Raw genomic sequence first — 12524 nt, 5'->3', positions numbered from 1 at the left:
TAAATTGTCCGTAGGTGTGAATGTGAGTGTGCTTGGTTGTCTGTCTCTAAGTGTAGCCCTGTGATTGACTGGCGATCTGTCCAGGGTGTCCCCTGCCTTCGCCCTGAGTCAGCTGGGATAGGCTCCAGCCCCCCCGCAACCCTAGTGAGGATTAAGCGGTGTATAGATAATGGATGGATGTGTTGGATTCTGCAGATAATTGCATTCCATCATTTAACAGTAACACATTCTCCTTTTGTGCTATACATTTTTTAAAATTGTAATTTTGAGTCTGAACACAGTTGTAGGTGAGCTGGTGTACTCGAGCTGCAATGAATGGCGAGGGACGAGTGGAGAGACATTGTAGAGTTATAACAAAGCCATTTTAAGACAGGAAGGAGGAAAATACATTTTTTCATGGAATTGTTAAAAAAAAAAAAAAGAAACATTGATTCACAGAGATGACTATTTATGGGTTAAATCAAATCACACGGAGAGGTGGGGGATTAAATGTTCTTTGAGGTGCCTGATAATTTAGGTTATAGTTTTAGGCAGGCCTTTTTTAAGTAGGTCAGTAACTATTTATGGTCATAATTTTTGATTGACAAAAATAGCACTGGCTGTTTGACTGTCTGACCATAATACTCTACTGAAAGCTTGTAGTACCCTTTTTGTAAAGCAAAATGTTGCCCAGTATATTCCACAAAGAAACAAGCTGTTCGGTAGCTGAACAAGCTGAGTTAAGAAGGAAAGAGGAGAAAGAAGTTGATAGTTGAAAAAAGGAGGAAGTTGATATTCTGTGTGTGCTGCATTACTAATGTCAACGTCTGGAACACAGCAGACTATAAAATGCCTTCCTTTGCTAAGGAGCCACATGCTGTGTGGACTATAGACTGATTGAAAAGTTTAAAACCACTTTTAAATGAAAGTTGAAAGACAGCTTGGAGACAGTGTCCCAAGTCACAACTGCATCATTCCACCCTAAAGTAACTGTGACTAACAAGAACAAGAAGATGTTTGTTTACTAGCTATAAATAACTAATAGCGTTACTTTCCTCTCTCACCAGACAGTGAAGCTAAGTGACCTTGTTTGTCTGTCTGATGTGTTTTTAGTGAAAACTAGTTCAAGTTACAGATTTCTGCTGGTTTCATGTCCTGACTCCACACTTTCACTCCTCCCTCCCAGACAATTCTGCCAAAATGTACACAGTCCACCACGTCAAGGAAAACCAGTCTGAGGATGGAGGGGCGGAAGTGTCCTTGGAAACCGTGGAGGCCACTGTGGCTGAACCCATCGAAACCACTGCAGCTCCCACTACTACAACTACAGCAAGCACCACCACTACAACCACAACAACCACCACTACTACACCTACTACTGTCACAACCCAAAGTAGACCAGCATCTGAAAGACCAGCTCCAACAGTTGTACTAGTGCTGGACAACTCCAACAACAACAGTCGCCCCTCCCTCCACAGAGCAGGTATGTACTGAACACCCACCGTGTGTAAACTAGTATTTTGTTGCAGGTTGTGACTTCAGTGCAGACAAGCATCTAGCTAAGACGTGTGAGTGTACAATCAGCCCATGTTATTTGCAAGTCATTCTTTTGCAGTTGTAGATTTTGATTTTTCTGCTTCTCACTTCCAGGGAAGATCCTCAACTGTGAGGGAACTCTCGCATCAATTGAGCAGCCAGAGAAGCAGCATAGCTATGGTCGCAATGAGGGAGCCTGGATGAAGGATCCCCTGGCAAAGGACTCCAAGATCTATGTCACTAACTATTACTATGGCAACAACCTTGTAGAATTCCGCAACCTGGACAACTTCAAACAAGGTGTGCTTTAATTTGGGTCTCCTCAAAAATACTATACACCATTTCCTCATTAGAAACAGTACTATTTGTGCGAGGGTATTGCTGTATTTAAGCTGTGTTAAAGTCTCAGCTGGTCTTTACATTACATTCATTACAACTTTACACATTGACACAAGAACTGACTGAAAACTTACAGTCTAATATTTTCAGACCCAGACCTTAGCATTCACTGTGGTTACAGAATAACTAGATTTATCTTGTTAAGCCCTACAGGCAAAACCCCTAAAATTCAATCACTGGAAGGTCCACTACTATATGGCCAAAATAAATCTTGGGCTCTACGGATAAGAGACACAAATTTAGAAAAATATTAGTTCTCCTCGTTTCCATCTTCAGACCATGTGAGACTAGGGGGGAAAAAAGGTATTTTTTCTTCTGCATGATCAAAACTGTAAATTTGAGAGTGAATAATGACCTTATCACAATGAGTCAGTGAGACTGACATTTTGGTTCAATTCTAAAAAATTCTAAACTGCAAATCTACCAAATTAAATGCAACAAAAATTAAACACAACAAGGCTGCAGCCCTTTAAGCAATGGCTGGGTGAGGGGGAAGGATAAAGAGCTCTAGGTTCTCAATAGTCCTCACTATCAACTTTACAGCCAGCATCATGAACTAGTAAGAAAAAATGCAAGTGTATCAATCAATCAATCAATCAATCAATCAATCAATCAATCAATCAATCAATCAATCAATCAATCAATCAATCAGTCAGTCAGTCAGTCAATTAATTCTCATGTAGTGTCTCCCTACTTTGCTGAGTGTTTTGAAGGCTTTATACATAGTCACTATAGTTATGCTCTACACTACACTAAGAGACGCTCTTACTCTAAGAGCTACTCTTTTGGGTGGGTGGCTTGTAAGGCCAGCTTTATGTCAGTGTTCACAAAAGACCACATAGAGCATCTTCACCACACCTTTTACATCATCTAACTTAAAATGACATTATCGTCCCAACACATTGGTCTAACTCTGTTATCACTGTGTGTTTTCTCTAATAACATTGGTGACATCTATTCATGCTGATAAGCCAATGAGCTCTGTGAGATTGATGAGTTCTGTGGAATGCAGGTCTTGGTTGTTTCATGGCTCCAGTGGGTGGGAAAATCCACTCGCTCCACATCCAGATCAACGGAGGAATTGGATTACACTCTCTAAGAGAGTTAAGATGATCTCCCCATGTAGGACTTGGTTTGTTGATTTAGATGTGTTTGGACAATGGGCTTTCTAAATGCACTTACATGTGAGGATTCCTGCAATGCGGAGAGCTCACAGATGTGTGCGGATGACTAGGTATCTTGGTGAGTGGCAGTGATGCCTGCTGTTTCCTGACATATGCTTTGGCCTTTCCTTTGAACTAGGCACAGCAGAGAGGGATTAAGAGTGTGGGTTGGCCTTAGGAATAGGGCTGGTTTGTGCATGGGGGAGTTCTACTGCACATTGTTTTTGTCCTTCACTGGTCTTTAGTTATCATCATTATCTAAATCAGACTTCCTGAGGTTGGATGGTTAGGATAGCAGATAGGATGTGATTATAAAATGACACCGATAGTACAGAGTGTGTTTTTTCAGGAGTGAACTCCTAAACAAACTGTGTCACTGTCACGTGAAGCCAGTGTGTATACAGTCTGACATTGTAAAAACAATGTCATTGGCTCTATGAAGGGAATAATATCAGCTTAGCACAAACAACTCCATGTATCCAACTTATAATGTGTCTCTTTTGTCTAAAACATCCTGCAGGGGTTTACTTTACTTTGCAATATTGACCTGCTCGCTATATAATATCCTACTTATTGCAAGGCAGAATGTGGACTGTACACATTTTTTATCTGTTTTAAAATAATGTCATCATGAGCTATATTTACCACATAGTGCCTGTTGAGGATTATCTCATTGTCTATCTCGGCAAGTCAAGTCAAGGACGTCCAAAAACAGTACCATAAATAACAGTTCCAGTAATATAGTTCTTGGATTGGTGCACAAAACATGTACAGAAGTGCTTTTAGAAACCACTAATCTAACTGCTGCATTGACAGAAATAGCTTTGTGACGAATTGGTTGAGGCAAACTGATACAAAATATATTCACATTCCCGATAGGGAATTGGCTAATGAAGTGAAGCCAAATACATGGTGTGAATCAAAGAGACACTTCAGTGAGATTATAGGGTTAATTGCATTAGTCAGTTCACGTCTTTGTCACAATTTTTGAGTGAAGTCTTGAGTTGACAGTTTGAGAAGTAGTTTTTTTATTTCAAGGTGTCAGTCCTGGTCAGATCACTTCACAGTCAAGAAGTGATCTAATCATGGATTGTAGAATAGACTGGACAAGGTGTTATGTCAAACAAATCATAACAAATTCAAATCTTGAATTGTCTTTTATCATTCAACAGTCTTTGCAGTTACTTAAGGTCTTAAATCCATAAAGAGGGAGTCTGACTGGAGCTGTGGTTTAACGGGAAGTAATACTAAATAGGTCTAAATACAGTCAGACTTTTCTTGGATTCATACTGGAGCTATCACTGGGAATACTGAATAAGTATACTTTTACATTGCTAGTTATGGCTTTGGTGGAGGCAGATTGCATCAGAGGTAAAACAGTGCTGTGATTTTTGAAACAAAATGTGTTTATTGACCAATGGGGACTAACTGTACACCCATGGTTTGTACTAATTTTCAAAAGCTAACATAGTATTCTTGTTTATCCTAGGTCGGTGGAGCAACCTTTTCAAACTGCCTTACAACTGGATTGGCACAGGTCATGTGGTGTACAATGGAGCTTTCTACTATAACAGGGCTTTTACCAAGAACATCATAAAGTACGATCTGAGGATGCGCTACGTGGCAGCCTGGACACTGTTGCATGATGTGGTTTACGAGGACACCACCCCCTGGAAGTGGAGGGGCCACTCGGACATTGACTTTGCAGTGGACGAAAGTGGCTTGTGGGTGATTTACCCTTCCATGGACTATGACTACAACCAGCAAGAGTTGATTGTCATTAGTAGACTGGATCCTGGAGACCTGTCATTGAAAAAAGAAACAACCTACAGAACAGGTCTCAAGAGGAACTCTTACGGAAACTGCTTCATCATCTGTGGTGTCTTGTATGCTGTCAACGTGTACAACCAGAAGGAAGGTGAAGTTAGCTATGCTTATGACACCCACACCGACACTGAAGCCATCCCACGCCTGCCCTTCACCAATGAGTACTCATTCACCACCCAGATTGACTACAACCCCAAGGAAAAGCTTTTGTATGCCTGGGACAATGGCCACCAGCTCACATATCGAATAAACTTTGTTGACGAGTGAGCACATATAATATGTGCTATAGAAAAGCTCACAGTTGGCCTGCCAGTGTGGTACCTAAGTAGAAAGAAGATTCTCAGTATTTGACAGCCAAGAAGCAGCCACATTGGACTCAACAGGACAAAGGATGAACCTACACCAGCCTTTCACCATCAATGCTTGCTATCCAAACACCGAACCTCACGGTGTACGAAACATACATGCCTCAAACATGTAATGGGTTATGACTGTACAATATGTCAATCGAATGGACAGGGAACAGTGGAAATAATCTCACAGGTTGAGTTAACGTTCATCAAGAACGCATTTGCAATATCTTTATGTTCAGTAATGAAATGTCAGCAGGCTGGCCAACTAGCAGACAGACAGATTTTTTTTACATCAACTTTTTGTTGCAACATTTTCTTGAAGTTTGCATTTTGGATTTATCACTAAATGTTATTTTGGTAGTTTCTGAGTGAAATAGACTTACATCAATCAAGCAGACACTTTCCCAAACAAACTCTGTTAAACTCAGTTTTTAAAAGATGTATAGATGGAAAGATGGAGGCAAATAATTTTTCCTCTTTCATTAACTGTACTGACCGTATTATCCACTCTTAATGTACTTAAAGTTAATATCTATTGGCTTGGCTGAACTTTTTGCACACACAAAAAGAAAAGCACAAGAGAGTCAAAAATGAAGAAAGCCGTTTTAACTTTAACCATCCACTGTTATTTAACTTTCCTATGTCACAATATAAACTGCTGCAAAATCACAGGTATTGTTTTACATGGTTATAAGACAAGAGGCAATGGTAAAAACACATCTCTTGAATAAAGTTTGCAAACTCAACACAGTTAATTTATTTTGACCATGATTGTGACTCTTGCTACGGCATGTTCATGGCTGGCTAACAGTTAGCTGTTACAGTCATTCAGCAGTCAGGAAAACGGGTAGTCACACTAGGTATCTTTCCAATTGAGGAACTCAGGTTAGGGTGATGCCAACGTTTTAAGGAAAGGCCCCATAATCAGCCCTTTCAACCTTTCTGTTACCATTTCAGTGTATGATCCAAAAACTTGCGATGCTTACTCAGAGTGGGCCAAACCAACAGCAATATGTAGTAACTATTGGGCGTATCAGAGTTATATGTGCATGTAGGAAACAGAGCAATGGAGGTTTGTCGTGTGACCCCGTATGGTGAATGTATGCTGTTGATGGCAATGTTTGAGAGGAGATGACTGCTACTCAACATTGAGAGGGCAGAAAAACTGGTGCTTTTTGTCCTCTCTGAGTTTGACCAAATGATGCTAGTGCAAGTGCTACTTTGGTGATCTGCCTGAATGCAGTGCTATCTTTTTCTCAGTTGATTTAATGCAGTCAGATTTTTATAAGCCATTTGGTGTTACCTTTCAAGGTCAGCTAAGACCTAAGTAGCTAACTTAACATAGTAACCAATTATGCCTAGAATTAACAATCATCATCAGACCTAGAGTCTTAGATGTCACTACTTTTGTCTAAAGTGTTATTTGGCTCTGTCTCTTAGTATTTAACTCAACCAATGAGGTTATTTCTGCCTCGAGAACATAGGCTTCTACATCTGAGAAATGTTGCAAAACTATTAACTGTTGTTTCACTTGCCCATCTACTCCATCCTATCACCAAGCACTTTGATCATGAATTTGCTTTGATTATTATTCCGGCCTCATGATGCTTCCTGTATCTTTACCATTGATGTTGTTTTGCGGGATGTGTTGAATATAATATGACCTCCAAAAAACAATGTACACAAGTTTCTAAGCTTAAGATTTTTTATATTAACATAAATTGAATTGACAATATAATACTTTTTCATGCATCTTTTTCAGTTTTTGTATAAAAGTATGAAGCTTTTGTCATTTGTAGTACCATTTGCATAACCACTACATTTATTGAAGTTATTGTATTTGAACATGTTCACCTCAATGGAAACAAACAAATGTGTCCATTAAAGCAAATACCAAAGGTGCACTGCACCATTAACATTACCACCTTCCATAAAATCACTAATGTGTTTAGCTTTGACAATGAATGGCAGTTTTTTTTTGTTTTGGGAATTGTAAGCTTTAAGTCTCAAGAGGTAATTCTTACAGAACTGCATAGTGTTGTTTTGGACTCGTTCGCCATTTATGATTTCTAACCACAATAGTTTGCTCATTCCGGAATCAAGAGAATTTTTTGAGTTTAAACAATAAGGGCAATGTCAATTGCAATAAAGTAATTTGCTTGTCTTACACAGAAACAATGTTTATGAAATGTAACACAGCACTTGAAACCAGTTGTGCGTGTGCCTGTGCTATGAAATAAAATTTCCATTATAAAAGTCTCAGCCTCGTAAATCACTCCACAGTGACCTGGTATATACTCTGGGGTTGTACGACTTCCCTTGCCCACCTAATGTTGAAGGGATGATGACCGGTGACTCAGAACTTCGGATTTCTGGAAAACAACTGTGTTCAGCTCTGGGGTAAAGGTTGCCATGCACTGCTTGATATCAGTCCAAAAATACACAAGGAGCAGCCCCAGGTCATGGTAATAAGTACATGGCTGCCTGCATTTGGCTGGGGATTTGAAAATCTCCAGCTTCAGCTCCAAGTCTTGTAATTCTGTAGGGAGACAGAAATAAACCAAAAGTTCAATGGCGGGTGTGGTAGTTCCGTGCATGTGGTCTTCATTTGACAAAATCAACTCCCCAAATCTATTTAAAGAAGATATCTGTGCAGTGTTTTTATTTACACTCACATAATGAAGTAAAATATTGAGTTTAATGCAAAATCATAGATTTTATGAACGCAGCACTGATGGTGAGTCCAATCATGAACTCTGTCACAAAATGTTGGCATGTTGTAATTAAACAATGATGTCCATGCTTGCTGTGCTGATGGAAAATGACAATTCACATGACCTATGCTGCTTCAGTCCCAGTGCCACATAGCTAACACAAAAGCTCTCCTGTGGCTAAATCACAACTTGACTTGGTCCCGTTCATATTAGCAGGGCCTTCTGTTTATCACATCATATCCTCACCACGTATCATGACAGAACCCAGTATGTAAAGCCTTCTGGAGCCATGTATTATTGGTGTTCAAGAAGAAGTCAGGTTAATGTAGGAAGAGGTTGTTGTCCAAGACCCCCTCAAAGGCCTTTGCTAAACTGAGGTCTTCTCCCTCTTTTGCCAACATTCTCAGATATACACCCAGAACTGCAACAATTCATCAGGACCTCAGTGTGCTAGTCTCATGGTAAACCTATAGAAAAAGCCTACACATCCTGCCAAGAACATACCTGAATGCTGAAGTTTAATCTTTAGGGTGTAATGCTGAGGTAATCTTTGTCTGGTGTGTTTAATAACAGATTCAAAATTAAATTCACATTTGATGAAATGCAAAAAAAAAACCCCAAACAAACATCATTTTGTTTTGACTGTCCTTAAGAGTATTTGAAAGTTTTAAAAAAGTCTCTTTTTTTTTTAAAGCTTTCATTATTTCTATAACTGAATAAAATCTTTCTCAATTTAATCCTCTAAAGCCCAAATCACAACTGTAGGTTTAAAGCACAGCTTGCTGGCTTGCTTTCTTTCTTTCTTTTTTGAAAAATGAGCAAAATTAGACAATTTGTCAGAGCACTAAACTATTTAAAATAAATAAATAAATCCAGTATTGATAACACCTGGGGAGACTTGGAAAATTGTTGTACAAATTGATTAAAATTTTCCTCCAAACATTATTTTAAATCATCTACTTCTAGCCATGTTTGTGCTGCTTCCACAGAAGTGCAGGACTTTATATTGCCATGACAAATGAGTCCACAGTGAGGAAAGATTCAGAAGATGATGTTAAACTGTCATTAAACTTGGAGAAGGGCACATAGAGACTTGTTCAGGACTCAAAACAAACAAACAAAATAAGACTTTGTTTCTTGAGGTTAAGTGTTTGGTCCCAACTCAGGACTTCACTCAGGTTTGAGACTTTCTTCTACATTGCAAAGTGTTGACCCTTCTGAAAGACTCTGCTAGAATCATTCTGAGAACTGAAGCACAAGTCAAGAAATGACATGGTGATTGATATGGCACAGATTTCTGATCTGCTGCTAATCATCAGTCACATATGCTTTTACCAGATTGATTAAAAATTATGAACTTTCAAAAAAAGTGTAGATCACTGCAAAGTGACAAGGTTGAAACATAGATCTTGTAGCAGGACGCAGAAAGGTTTAAGTTTTGAGCTCTTCTTAGTAACATGTTGCAAACACATTGATGTCCACAAAGAAGTATGTGTAAACAGAAATGAGGCTCCTGACAGCTCAAGTATTGTGCTGAGGAGAATGTAGAGAACTTCAATGTGACTTTAATTAAGACTCTCTGGGTTACTTCTAGCCGCAGTCAGCTAAGAAAAAGCTTTGGCTGAGCCGGATGTACGAGCCGAACAAGGACAGTGAAAATGCAGCACCATCCTTTTCAAAGCTGCATCGGAACGTATGCTTGATCAGTCCCCTAAGCTTCATGAAATCTCATGTGTAAAATAAGGCCTGAGGGTTGAATACTCAATAACAGTCCAATTATGCAGTGCTTTTCTCTGAGCTTGTCTGTGGGAGCTGGCACACATTCAATAATGTCCCATGTTCTTTGCAGAGGGGGTTTTCCTGAGGTTTATGCTAGTAACTGAGGAGTACTCCAAAGACGACCATTGTATTAGATACAATGGAGGCCTTTGGAAATTATGGAGGAGTGGTTGTGTCAGGACCTCACATCAACATTTTGCAGCAGAGGCGCGGAGAGAGATGCCCCAAAACACCCACAGATTTTGGCATATGATCGAGGCAAAACACTGCAGGGCTTAAATAAATCTCAACAAAGATTATTTATGAAGGTGAAATATTCTTCCAAATACATCAATAAGTCAACTTAATAAAGTGTTAAACTCTTGACATGCTGCATTTTGATGTGAATACAATAGAGTCTTTCAGATTTAATGACTAGATAACAGGTAGTCTGGCAAATATAAAAAGTCTTAAATAAAACAACACATGGTATCTAAGACTCCTTTCCAAAATAGATAAAAGATATAAAAGATATCTATTAAATGTTTTGGCAATGAAGGGAGACACATCTGTTCACTATAGTGACAGGAAAATATATGTGTCAACAATCAGGACCAACAGAGCTGTGCTGCATCTGAGTGAATACTGTTTCATAGTAATACATACATGATTGGGAAAGCAAACTGAAAAAATATGAAGCAAGGCAAATGCTCATTGTTATCAGTATGAAGCAGGCTATAACCAGAGTCTGTGTGCTGCCAAAGCCTTGTTCCCACTGCAGTCATTTTGTTGACTTGGCTTTTTGCTTTGTTGTTTACCAAAAGTAGTTTGTACTCATATTTCATAAATAGTAATAATTAGTTGACTGTGAAGTTCAGCTTTAACTTGTTTTTGGAAATATCTTTGAAGTCTTCATCAAATTTCAGATCACATCAGGTTACATGCTAATGATCAAGCTGAAGAGTTAAGATTTTTCTGTGAATTTTCATTTGGTTTCTCCAATAAGCCAAAACACACTCACCACTAATGAAACGGGAAAAGAACAGAGAATGGCTGAAAACATGACAGATTGCATGTGTAAGGGCTACGTTGTTTCATAGTGGAGAGGACACAGTAGAGCACTGGAGGCATGATAAACAATCCTGATGAACTTTCGCTGGTGAAGCTCTGCTCAGGCTGCAGCACACCTGTCTGCACTCCTACCAGGCAGAGAGGCTGGCAGTGGAGAATTGGAGGCAGAAGCTGAGGGCATGACATAAATGACTTTTACAAGGGACAAGTTGTTTAGGCCAGATCACTAAGTCAGCATCTCACAGCCAAAGCCTTGTGGGGGGTGGGGGTTTTCTGAAGAGGGGTAAAACCACTGACTACCTTTTGGGGTGTTGTGGCTTTTGCTGGAACATGTCCAATGCATGGCAGCTCCAACTCACAACTTCCAGGACCTGAAAGACCTACTGTTACCATCTTCTTGCCTGAAACCTGCAGAGGCCTTGCAGATTTCAAGCCTTAGAAGGTGAGAAATGTCTTGACTATGAGTATAAATGCTAACATGCTGATGTTTAGCAAGTATAATGATGACTACATGACTATATCTACCATCTTAGTATGCCAGTTTATGTTCAGATTACAGTTGGGATGGATATACCATTTAGTGTTGTTTTGCACTAGTCAGTGTTGTTTTGGTCATAAACCAAAGGATGGAATGTACAAGGTGTGTTTGTAAATGAAAAGTCAAGAGATCAAAGCTGTTACCATCAATCCTGTGGGAAAACAAGTATGTCTGAACCCAAATACTGAGAATTTTTCACAGAACCACAAATGTCAACCTCATGGTGATGCAAGAGCAAAAGTCAGGAGATCACCAAAAACATTATGATTCATTCTCAGGGGACCACTCAGTGGATGCACAAAATGTCATGGTAATCTGTCCAACAGTTAATATATTTCAGTTTGAACCAAAGCGGTCCAGAATAAAATGTGATGGTGCTAGATGAAATGTTAAGACGCCACCAAAGTCACTACAGTTCTTCCTTAGAGGAACAGGAATGTACAAAATTCTGTCATAATCTATTCAGTAAATGTTGATACATTTCACTAAATTGGTTGAATCTTGAGGTTAAGCAAAGATTCCAGGATGTCTCCTCTGAAACACCTGTAATTGCATTTGTATTCCATTTCATTGTAAAAGGACATTGTCATCCTCAGAGCCACCCTGTTATTCTAGGTATATACATTTAAGTGTGTTGACTTTGCACTACATCACTCCATATTTTTCTTCTTCTTCCACAATATTTATACATATATTACCCATTTTCCCAGTCGGCATCCATGCATTGGATTGTGGTCGTTTTGATATCCCCACATCTGTTCTGTTATTACTTTTTTGTTTTTGTTCTGCTCCAGCAATGACCCATCTTCCTCCAAACAAGTTTCACCTTACATTTCCCATCTTAAACTCTAGGTTCTCCACAAGTCTAAATGTTGTCTTTATGGGTGTCTCAGTTACTGTGCTAAATAAACACACATAGTGCTCAGAGTAAATAAATCGGATTTAAAGGAAACACATCATGTCGCTCTTCCAGGGCTCTATAGGAAGGGGAACAAGAGTGAGGACTCTTTTACAAGCCAGGCCCTGACGAAAAAAGTCCCTTTAAAAAAGAATGTACAAATTACTTCCAGACCACATTTATACTGGCAACTCCTTTTAATGCTTATTTTGGGAAACAAAAGAATATAAAGAAAGCTATCTATCTATCTATCTATCTATCTATCTATCTATCTATCTATCTATCTAT

General features: G+C 39.1%; 1 protein-coding gene across 1 annotated transcript in view; it reads left to right on the top strand.

Annotated features, from left to right (window-relative positions):
• olfml2a (olfactomedin-like 2A) overlaps positions 1-7516 on the top strand; it is a 26171-nt gene extending 18655 nt beyond the window's left edge. Inside the window, exons 6-8 of the mRNA XM_008294996.1 lie at positions 1166-1462; positions 1630-1815; positions 4567-7516. Of these exons, the coding sequence (XP_008293218.1) occupies positions 1166-1462; positions 1630-1815; positions 4567-5171 (1088 nt within the window). The 3' untranslated portion in view covers positions 5172-7516. The remainder of the gene's footprint in view (positions 1-1165; positions 1463-1629; positions 1816-4566) is intronic.
• Positions 7517-12524: the final 5008 nt, after the last annotated feature.

This window comes from Stegastes partitus, unplaced genomic scaffold (assembly GCF_000690725.1).
Source record: "Stegastes partitus isolate 25-593 unplaced genomic scaffold, Stegastes_partitus-1.0.2 Scaffold1013, whole genome shotgun sequence".
Classification (NCBI taxonomy): Eukaryota; Metazoa; Chordata; class Actinopteri; family Pomacentridae; genus Stegastes; species Stegastes partitus.
The sequence above is the reverse complement of the archived record's forward strand: the minus strand, read 5'-3'. Positions and strand labels throughout refer to the sequence as shown.